This window comes from Bos taurus, chromosome X (assembly GCF_002263795.3).
Source record: "Bos taurus isolate L1 Dominette 01449 registration number 42190680 breed Hereford chromosome X, ARS-UCD2.0, whole genome shotgun sequence".
NCBI lineage: Eukaryota > Metazoa > Chordata > Mammalia > Artiodactyla > Bovidae > Bos > Bos taurus.
In genome coordinates, this window is record NC_037357.1 from 55,721,085 (window position 1) to 55,733,174 (window position 12,090).

Sequence of the window (12,090 nt, forward strand, 5' to 3'; positions counted from 1 at the left end):
CTATAACTTTGAGAGGTAATAAAAACTTATCTGATTAGAAGCTGCTACTTTGAGAAGTGTGGGTAGGAAAAAAAAGAGGCCATGTAAGTATTGATATTTGGCTTACTCATAAGGTGATGTAAATCGCTAATACTCATTTCAAAAATATTTTCTTTCCATAATATGTCTCCCTCAGGATGGTCATGTTCAGTCAGTACAACAGAAATTCAGCACAGTAATGACAAGCAACTAGCACTAGTCACTCAAAAACTTTTTAAGTAGTTTATTTTTCAGAGCATTGCCTTTATTTATGACTTAGGTAAAACACAAAACACAAGAAATCAGAAGCTAAGAACAAGGCTTTTTCTTGAAAAACAAATAAATACATAAACCCCACAAGTATTAATCACATGCTAAAATCAAGTAAAATGCCAGATAATTTGCACATTAAAAATAAACTGCCTGAACCATACCCTTTAAAAATAGCCTAATTCAAGCCCTAAATCCACTCTAACTTTTCCTCCCTTCTCTGAAATTCTTTTAATATTTTTATTTATTTATTTATTTGGCTGAGCTGGGTCTTAGTTAAGGCAGGCAGAGTCTTTAGTTGTGGCATGCAAGGACTTCCAATTGTGGCACATGAACTCTTTAGTTGTGGCATGTGAACTTAGCTGTAGCATGTGGGATCTAGTTCCCTGACCAGGGATCAAACCAGGGCCCCTTGCATTGGGAGTACAGAGACTGAGCCATTGGATCACTAGGAAAGTCCCACTTCTCTGAATTTCTATAGCATACTTTCTGTAATTCATAACACACTTTCTTGTATTGTGTATACTATTTTCATATAGAAAATTAATTGTATTAATTGTATCTCAAAGGAGACAGTAAGTGCCTTTGAGGAGAGAGACTTCACAGTAGCTAACACTATATGCTGAATGTTAACAAGCACCCAGTAAAGACTGGCTGGCATCTATTTTTTGGCAAACATTTCTCTATGATCTGGCTGGAGTGAAAAGGACAATGTGTACTGGCAGTAAGATATGGAATCTGGGAGAGTAAGCCATGAATTAGACACACAGGGTCAACATCAAAGAGGTTGCTGCCTAGACAGAAGAGCTGATAAAGTTTTGATTTGCTAATACTAAAAGCCAAACTACAGTATCATTTTCAAACAGCACAATATTTAAGTGGAAAAAATGCACGCATACTTTATTGTACCAAAGAGGGAATAGTAGCTGTAAATACTATTCTAATGAACACCATCAAAATTTGAAGGTAATGTATAATCCAAAAACAACATGCTCAAAATAGGGTCATTTAATCAAAAGCCATCTTGACGTTGTATTCTTCCCAACGATGATCCTCTAGAATTTGTGTTACCTCTTCTACCTTCCTCTGCAGCATGTCTATAAGGGGAAAAGGCACACAACATTACTCACAGGTAGAAATATCCCAGGAACATAATAACTTAATTCTCCCTTCAACATATGATTGATAAAACTTTACATGTCAATTTTAATAGTGTTAAGTATTAAAAGATGAGAAAAACATGTGTCTATCTGGTAGGAAACTACTGGACAAGAGTGTTCTTGATTTTCTCTCCCTAGCTTTCATGGAAATTATGGTCTATCCTGATATTTATGTTTTGCTGAAGAGAAGTGTTAACTGCTTTTTACTCATTACAGCCTAAAAGTGCCATACAGGATTGCCATGAAATTGAATGTGCAGATCTTTGTTGCCTATAAGCAAATTAGTACACTGAGTAGCTTCATATTTCTATTTCATTTTAATGATTAATTTAACTTGGTGGTCCTTAAATTTGCTCAGAGCAGAGCAACACAAAATACCATTAGTTTTACAATATAAAACAGTAATTTTCTGTAGTAAAAATAAGCTGTTGAAGTAAGTGTGATAATCTGAGTTTTTTTATTAATGTGCATAAATAAATGTGGTCATTTGTTTTAGTGTTCATTAATGCTCACTGGCTGATAAGCAATAACTGGGCCCAAAAATTTAAGAAAAATTTTACAAGAGAAAAACTAAAAAATGTAGAGCACTATACTTTTTCTTCAGCCAACTGGAAAAGAACAGATGTTACAGAGTTTTTGAAGTATAATATCTCATTTTATCTTATGACATACAGGCACTATAAGATCACATCTTTTAAGAACAAGTGATTTAAATGATGGTTGTCTACTGAAAGGGTAGGAAAACAGTCTGGCAAAAAACATCTCCTTTCTGTTGAAATAACAAACTGCAGGGTGCAATTTTTCCCCCTAAATAACATTTTTCAATGTGATAAAAGCACAAATGAGCACTACAACAAATCATTAACTTGAGGCCAGAAGTGTCAACATAAGCACAATCTACTTAATTTGCTGATTGATATATATTAAATGCAAAGGAGTAAATTTATAAACATTTTTAAAAATCAATGAAATGTTGAGAAACACAAGTCAGCATTATTAAGAAAGCTTTACCATAAATATTTTGTCATGTTTTCAAATTGAATTCTCAAGACTATTTCTGTATTAACATACTTCATATTTTTCAGAAGTGTCATTCTTTAAGGGCAAAAACTGCACTTAGGCACTTAACCGCCCAGAGTAATGGTCCCATGATATGCATCAGTGATTAGTCCCTGCACATGTGCATGCTAAGCCACTACAGTGGTGTCCAACTCTTTGTGATTCTATAGACTGTAGCCCACCAGGCGCTTCTGCCCATGGGATTTCCCAGGCAAGAACACTGGAGTGGGTAGCTGCTTCCTCCTCCAGGGGATCTTTTCAACCCGGGGATCAAACCTGAGTCTCCTGTGTCTCCTGCATTGCAGGCAGATTCTTTTACTGCTGCAGGCCTATTAAATTATATGATATACTAGAAGTAAAATGCTAGTAATAGTTGAAATTTGATGGGAAATACACCATACACATTTGCCATTATTTACAAAGGAACTGTACTGAACAATATGAAATTGAAATTAATAAAACAACTCCATTCACAAGAGCATAAAAAAGAATTAAAATACTCAGGAATAAATAAACTAAAGATAAATTTAGGAATAAACAGCAAATGAACTATAAGACTTGTACAATAAAAACTATAAATCACTGCTAAGAGAAACTAAGAAGATCTAAAAAAATGAAAAGATAGTCCATATTCATGGACTGAAAGACTCAATAGTTTTAAGATGTCAATTCTCCACTAATTGATCCACAAATTCAATGCAATGCCTATGAAAATTCCAGCGGGCTATTTTTTGTAGAAATAAACAAGCTTTAAAATTTACATGGAAAGACAAAGGACCCAAAACAGCTAAAATAATCTGAAATAGAATAATAAATTACAGGAATTATATCACCCACTTTTAAAACTTATTACAAAGCAACGGTAATCAAGACAGTATGGTATTATCATAGGATAGCCACAGAGATCAATGGAACAGAAAAAATGTCCAGAAAAAATCTTATATTTATTGTCAATTCATTTTTAACAAAGGTGCCAAGATAATTCAATGGGGGAAGCATAGTCTTCAACAGATAATACAAGTACAACTGCATGTCTACATGGAAATGAAGTTGAATTCCTACCTCTAACTGTGAACAAGGTGGACTACTGGTTAAACCTAAAGAGCTAAAATTATATTTGGAAGACAAAACACAAACGTCAAACAACTGATGAATGGATAAACAAGATATAATATGTCCATACACTGGACTACTACACAGCAATGAAGAGGAATACAATGCAGAGATATGTTACAACACAGATGAACCTGGAAAACATTAGGTCAGACAGAAAAGGCCATATATAATATGATTCCATTTAATTAAACTCTCCAGAAAAGGCAAATCAATAAAGACAAAGTAAATAAGTAGCTGCCTAGGGTTCAGAGTAGGAATGGGGATTAACAACAAACAAGCTAGAGAGAACTTTTAGAGGTAATGGAAATGTTCTAAAAGTGGATGGTGTGATGTTTGCACAGGCCTATATCTTCAAACAGCTATTGTTTAAGACAGTATATTTGTGTGTTTAAAACATTTCTTAAAAATGACTTCCCCCAAAAAGGTTCTGGTAAAACTGCTTCCAGCTAGCTCCATTCTGTTTAGGGACAGACGTTTTCTTTACCTTACTTAGTCTACTTGCAAATATGTCAGATAAAGATTGCAAGATTTTCACAGAAATTTATGAAAATTAGCAATTTGGTCATTAAACACAAGCATAGCCTTCTACTGTAATTACTTTTAAGTTATACCTATAAATATTAGTTCAGTTCAGTTCAGTCACTCAGTTGTGTCTGACTCTTTGTGACTCCATGAATCGCAGCATGCCAGGCCTCCCTGTCCATCACCAACTCCCAGAGTTCACTCAAACTCACGTCCATCAAGTTGGTGATGCCATCCAGCCATCTCATCCTCTGTCGTCCCCTGCTCCTCCTGCCCCTAATCCCTCCCAGCATCAGAGCCTTTTCCAATGAGTCAACTCTTCACATGAGGTGGCCAAAGTACTGGAGTTTCAGATTTAGCATCATTCATTCCAAAGAACACCCAGGGCTGATCTCCTTTAGAATGGACTGGTTGGATTTCCTTGCAGTACAAGGGACTCTCAAGTCTTCTCCAACACCACAGTTCAAAAGCATCAATTCTTCGGCACTCAGCTTTCTTCACAGTCCAACTCTCACATCCATATATGACCACTGGAAAAACCATAGCCTTGACTAGACGGACCTTTGTTGGCAAAATAATGTCTCTGCTTTTGAATATGCTATCTAGGTTGGTCATAACTTTTCTTCCAAGGAGTAAGCGTCGTTTAATTTCATGGCTGCAATCACCATCTGAAATGATTTTGGAGCCCCCCAAAATAAAGTCTGACACTGTTTTCACTGTTTCCCCATCTATTTGCCATGAAGTGATGGGACCAGATGCCATGATCTTCGTTTTCTGAATGTTGAGCTTTAAGCCAACTTTTTCACTCTCCTCTTTCACTTTCATCAAGAGGCTTTTTAGTTCCTCTTCACTTTCTGCCATAAGGGTGTGTCATAGATGCTATTAAATTCACTATCAACAGAAGCAAAGTATTCTCATAAACATTACTATAGTATACCTCTTATTCTCCTTTTATAAAAACAATTGAGGTATTAAAGGAAAAAATAATCTGACAAAAAATGATCAAAAGACACAAATAGGCAACTTAGGAAATGAAGTTTCCTAGGAAATTGTTTATAAACATTTTTAAAAGACTCAACCTCATTAATGACAGGAATGTAAATTAAACAAGGGAAATATTATTTTCATCTATAACTTTGAGCAAAGAATGATAACAATGATGATGGTGGTAGTGATGATGCTTTCAGGTGCAGAAAAATGGGTACCTAATGAATTGTATGGATGTGAGAGTTGGACCATAAAGAAGGCTGAGCACCAAAGAATTGATGCTTTTGAATTATGATGCTGGAGAAGACTATTGAGAGAGTCCCTTGGACAGCAAGGCAATAAAACCAGTCAATCCTAAAGGAATTCAACCCTGAATATTTATTGGAAGGACTAATGATGAAGCTGAAGCTCCATTACTTTGGCCACCTGATGTGAAGAACTGACTCACTGGAAAAGACCCTGATGCTGGGAGAGTTTGAAGGCAGGAGGAGAAGTGGACAACAGAGGATGAGACAGTTGAATAGTATCATTGATTCAGTGGATATGAGTTTGAGCAAATTCTGGGAGATAGTGAAGGACAGGGAAGCCTGGCATGCTGCAGTTCATGGGGTCACAAAGAGTAGGACTCGACTTAGTGACTGAACAACAACAATGAATTGGTGTTGAAAATATAATTAGGGCACCTTACTTGGAAAGAACCCTAAGTCAAAAGCCTTTAAAACAAATATTACTCCTAATTCAGCATTTTAACTTCTAAGAACTTTATCTACGTCCAATAACCATGGATATATCCTAAAATTTACCTGCATTGGGGCTCACTGAAGCACAATTTAAAAAAGCAAAAAGCTAGAAACATTAACTAATATGTAACAACAGGTACTAGTTAAATAATAGTGTATCCTTATAATGTAAAATTTAACAACCATTAAAATGTAGACTATTTAATAACATGGAATAATATTCATGTACACATGTCTGTTACCTCTGTATCTGTTTTACGATCAAAGACTGAGTACAGTGTGCAGTGTAAATACCAGGGGACAAATAAATTAAAAACATATATACTGGCCCGCAAGTTCATCTCCAGTAAACCAGTGAAGTTGCTCAGTCATGTCTGACTCTTTGCGATCCCATGGACTGTAGCCTACCAGGCTCCTCCATCCATGGAATTTTCCAGGCAAGAGTACTGGGATGGCTTGCCATTTCCTTCTTCAGGGGGATCTTCCTGACCCAAGGATTGAACCCAGGTCTCCTGCACTGCAGGCAGACGCTTTACTGTCTGAGCTACCAGGGAAGCTCAAGTTCATCTCAGACAATGCTAAGTTCTGAAGATAGAGAAATAACTAAATATAACCTCTATCATCAAGAAGCTCAAATCCCAGTAATGAAGGTAAATATGTGAATAAATAACTATAACAGTGTATGATAAATGCTGACATTATTGTATATAGAACAAGCTATTAAAAACAGGAGTCAAGGAAGGCTTCATAGAAGAGATGATCTGACATGGGAGCAATTACCAGGCAGACAATGATGGGGTGGGGTATGCTGGGAGAATCAACTAAATATCTAAAAATATGGATAAACAAAAACTGAGTGTTTGCAAAACCATAAATATTACTCACAAACATAGAAAACAAACTTATGGTTACCAAAGTGGAAAGGAAAGGAGGGACAAATTATGGGTATGAGATTAACAGATACAATCCACTATACATAAGACAGTTAAGCAGTGAGGATTTATTGCATAGCACAGGAAACCATACTCAATATTTTGTAATAACCTATAATGGAACATAACCTGCAAGATAGCTGAATCATATGCTGTATTCCTGAAACTAACACAATATTGTAAATAAACTATACTTCAATTTGAAAAAGTAATGCTGCAAACAAAAGATGAGGCTGAAAAATAGGTAGGGGCTAGATTATACATGGCACTCTGTATATTATGCAAATAAAAATATAGAGCAATGGGAAGTACTGAAGACATGATTAGCAGACAGTATCATTATATCAAAATCAATCTGGCAGTTGTGTAAAAGTGAATCGGATTGGGGTAACACTGGGAAAATGAGACCAATAAAAGACTAATTAAAGACGTAAACATGCATTTATTGCTGCTGCATTCCAAAACACTTGTGAAATGGCAGTAAGGAGATTAAAAAAAAAAAGAAGAAAAACATAAAAGCACAAAACCACAAGGACAAAGATGTAATAAAGTAGACAAGAACAAAATTTTGAGAACCGTAACATCTGAACCCTAGAAAGGATTTGGAATTAGCAGGAAAAGGTAATTTAAAGCGGTGCTGAACTATTTACAACAGTTAGGACACGGAAGCAACCCAGAAGTTCACTGACAGATGAATGGATAAAGAAGATGTGGTACATATATACAATGGAATATTACTCAGTCATAAAAAGGAATGAATGTGAATCAGTCGTAGTGAGGTGAATGAACTTAGACCCTGTTATACAGAGCGAAGTAAGTTAGAAAAACAAATACCATATATTAATGTATACATATGGAATCTAGAAAAATACTACTGATGAACCTATTTGCAGGCCAGGAATAGAGATGGAGACATAGAGAACAGACATGTGGACACAGTGGGGGAAGGAGGAGAAGGTAAGATCAACTGAGAAACTAGCATTTACATGTGTATACTATCATGTGTAAAACAGGTAACTAGTGGGAAGCTGCTGTATAACACAGGGAGCCCAGCCTGGTACTTTGTGATCATCTAGAAAGGTGGGACATGACTGAAGTGACTTAGCAGTAGTAGCAGTAGCAGAAAGGTGGGATGGGGGGGCGGGAGGGGATATATATATATATATATATATATGTGTGTGTGTGTGTGTGTGTGTGTGTGTGTGTGTGTATAAAATATAAACGCCATATACCCATGGTGGTATACATATTATGAAAGGTGGTGTTAGTCGCTCAGTCGTGTCTGACTCTTTGTGACCACATGGATTGCAGCCCACCAGGATCCTCTGTCCATGGAATTCTCCAGGCAAGAATACTCTAGTGGGTTGCCATCTTCCCAACCCAGGAATTGAACTGGGGTATCCTGCATTGCAGACAGATTCTTTACCATTAGAGCCACCAGGGAAGCCCCACATATATTATATGTATTGCATAATTATATATATATATATAAAATTGTATATTGCATTCATATTTTATTAATAATATATTACACATGGATAGAGAGAAAGAAATGGGTGTGGTAAAAAGAAGGCCTAAAATGGAAAAACTACAAAGTAATAGTATATACAGTTTTTACAGATGTAGAAATGTTTTTTTTTTTAAAAACAGCTAAAACAATGAATATGTTTCCGGGGAATGGGAAATGTGATGTGGACAAAGGGCTGATATTTTTCATAAACCTAATAAAACTGCTCTATTTTTAAGGTAGGACATGAAGAAGACCCTAAATAAGGCAGTAACAGAAATCTACTTAAAAGAAAAGATTCAAGAGCTATTTAAAAAGTATAATCATCAATGGGCTTCCCTGGTGGCTGAGCAGTAAAGAATCCGCCTGCCAGTGCAGGAGACACAAGAAACATAGGTTTACTCATTGCTGAATATCAATACTAAATCCAAGTCTATGCCCTAACCAGTAATATTGAAGAAGCTGAAGCTGAATGGTTCTATGAAGACCTACAAGACCCTCTAGAACTAAACCAAAAAAGGATGTCCTTTTCATTATAGGGGACTGGAATGCAAAAGTAGGAAGTCAAGAGATAACTGGAGTAACAAGAAAATTTGGGCTTGGAGTACAAAATGAAGCAGGGCAAAGGCAAACACAGTTTTGCCAAGAGAATTCATTGGTCATAAAAAACACTGTCTTCCAACAACAAAAGAGATGAATCCACACATGGACATCACCAGATGGTCAATAAGGAAATCAGATTGATTATATTCTCTTCAGCCAAACATGAAGAAGCTCTATACAGTCAGGAAAAACAAGACTGGGAGCTGAGTGTGGCTCAGATCATGAACTCCTTATTGTCAAATTCAGACTTAAATTGAAGAAAGTGGGTAAGACCACTGGACCATCCAGGTACGACCTAAATCATATCCCTCATGATTATACAGTGGAAGTGATAGATAGATTCAAGGAGTTAGATCTGATAAACGGAGTACCTGAAGAACTATGGATGGACGTTCATGACATTATACAGGAGGCAGTGATCAAGACCATCCCCAAGAAAAAGAAATGCAAAATGGCAAAATGGTTGTCTGAGAAGGCCTTACAAATAGCTGAGAAAAGAAGAGACACTAAAGGCAAAGGAGAAAATGAAAGATATACCCATTTGAATGCAGAGTTCCAAAGAATAGCAAGGAGAGATGAGAAAGCCTTCCTCAGTTATCAATGCAAAGATATAGAGGAAAAATAGAATGGGAAAGACTAGAGATCTCTTCAAGAGAATTAGAGATACCAAGGGAACATTTTATGCAAAGATGGGCACAATAAAGGAGAGAAATGGTATGGACCTAACAGAAGCAGAAAATATTAAGAAGAGGTGGCAAGAATACACAGAAAAACTATACAAAAAAGATCTCCATGACCCAGATAACTATGACAGCGTGATCACTCACCAAGAGCCACACATCCTGGAATGTGAAGTCAAGTGAGTCTTAGGAAGCATCACTATGAACAAAGCTAGTGGAGGTGATGGAAACCAGTTGACCTATTTCAAATTCTAAACAATGATGCTGTGAAAGTGCTGCACTCAATATGCCAGCAAATTTGGAAAACTCAGCAGTGCCCATAGGACTGGAAAAGGTCAGTTTTCATTCCAATCCCAAAGAAAGGCAATGCCAAAGAGTGTTCAAACTACTGCACAATTGCACTCATCTTACACGCTAGCAAAGTAATGCTCAAAATTCTCCAAGCCAGGCTTTAACAGTATGTGAACCATGAACTTCGAGATGTTCAAGCTGGATTTAGAAAAGGCAGAAGAGCCAGAGATCAAATTGCCAACATCTGTTGGATCACCAAAAAAACAAGATAGTTCCAGAAAAACATCTACTTTTGCTTTACTGATTATGCCAAAGCCTTTGACTGTGTGGATCACAATAAACTGTGGAAAATTCTTAAAGAGATGGGAATACTAGACCACCTAACCTGCCTCCTGAGAAATCTGTATGCAGGTGAAGAACTAACAGTTAGAATTGGACATGGAACAACAGACTGGTTCCAAATTGGGAAAGGAGTACGTCAAGGCTGTATATTGACACCGTGCTCATTTAACTTATATACAGAGTACATCATGAGAAATACTGGGCTGGATGAAGCACAAGCTGGAATCAAGACTGCCGGGAGAAATATCAATAACCTCAGATATGCAGATGACACCACCCTGATGGCAGAAAGTGAAGAAGAACTAAATGGCCTCTTGATGAAAGTGAAAGAGGAGAGTGAAAAAGTTGGCTTAAAGCTCAACATTCAGAAAACTAAGATCATGGCGTAGAGTCCCATCACTTCATGGTAAATAGGTGGGGAAACAATGGAAACAGTCAGAGACTTTATTTTGGGGGGCTCCAAAATCACTGCAGATGGTGACTGCAGCCATGAAATTAAAAGACACTTGCCCCTTGGAAGAAAAGCTATGACCAACCTAGACAGCATATTAAAAAGCAGAGACATGACTTTGCCAACAAAGGTCCATCTAGTTGAAGCTATGGTTTTTCCAGTAGTCATGGATGGATGTGAGAGTTGGACTATAAAGACAGCTGAGCACCAAAGAATAGATGCTTTTAAGTGTGGTATTGGAGAAGACTCTTGAGAGTCCCTTGGACTACAAGGAGATCTAACCAGTCCATCCTAAAGGATATCAGTCCTGGGTGTTCATTGGAAGGACTGATGCTGAAGCTGAAACTTCAATACTTTGGCCACATGATGTAAAGAACTGACTCACTGGAAAAGACCCTGATGCTGGGAAAGATTGAAGGTGGGAGGAGAAGGGGATGACAGAGAATGAGATGGCTGGATGGCATCATTGACTCAATGGACATGAGTTTGAGCAAGCTCAGAGAGTTGGCAATGGACAGGGAAGAGTGGCACACTGCAGTCCGTGGGGTCGTAAAGAGTAGGACATGACTGAGCAACTGAACTGATTCAACTGAATGAAATTTATTCAGCCTACCTTAAGTCCTGAATAAATAGCAGCAATCAACTGGAAAAAAAGAAAAGTAGAAGGAGTTACAGACCTGGGAGGCCCAGGAGAGAGTGAAGATAATGAATTTAGTTTTACATAAGTTTAATTTGAGGTGCCATGGGATATCTTATGTGCAGATATTTGTTAACATGAAGCTTCAGAACAGATAGTCAGAGAAACATTAGTGAAACTGATGGTTAGAGATGACAACTGAGGTTTCAAAAATGCTGATTATCAGGAAAGCCTTAGAAGAGAAAACTTTTAGAAACAAGGAGAGGTTGCAAATAAAAATCTAACTTCCTAATTCCAGAAAACTGAAAAAGAGCAAAATGAACCCAGAGCAAGCAAAAGGAAGGAAATAATGAAGATAAGACCAGTTATCAATGAAATTGAAACCAGGAACACTACTGAGTAAAAGCAATGAAACAAGCAGCTTAATTCTTCACAAAAAAATATCAGTAAAATTGATAAACCTTTACCAAAATAGAGAAAAATAAATTAGAGAACACAAATCACCAATATAGAAATAAAACAGGGTATATCACTACAGACCCTGAAGCCAATAAAAGGATAAAAATCCTATGAACAACTTTATGCTTATAAATTAAATGACCTAGCAGAAGTGTACCACAAATTATAATAACCACAGATTATGAAAATTCAACCAAGCTAATCTGAATAGACCTAGAAGCATTAAATAAATTGACTTTGTATGTAAAAAGCTTTCCCAAAAGAAATATCCAGGCCCAGATGGTTTCACTGGAGAATTATACTAAATACCTAAAGA

General features: G+C 36.8%; 1 protein-coding gene across 1 annotated transcript in view; it reads right to left on the reverse strand.

Moving 5' to 3' along the window:
* Positions 1 to 247: 247 nt before the first annotated feature.
* Positions 248 to 12,090, reverse strand: part of NUP62CL (nucleoporin 62 C-terminal like) — a 104,275-nt gene continuing 92,432 nt past the window's right edge. Inside the window, exon 11 of the mRNA XM_024988512.2 lies at positions 248 to 1,385. Coding sequence (XP_024844280.2) covers positions 1,297 to 1,385 — 89 coding nt within the window. The 3' untranslated portion in view covers positions 248 to 1,296. The remainder of the gene's footprint in view (positions 1,386 to 12,090) is intronic.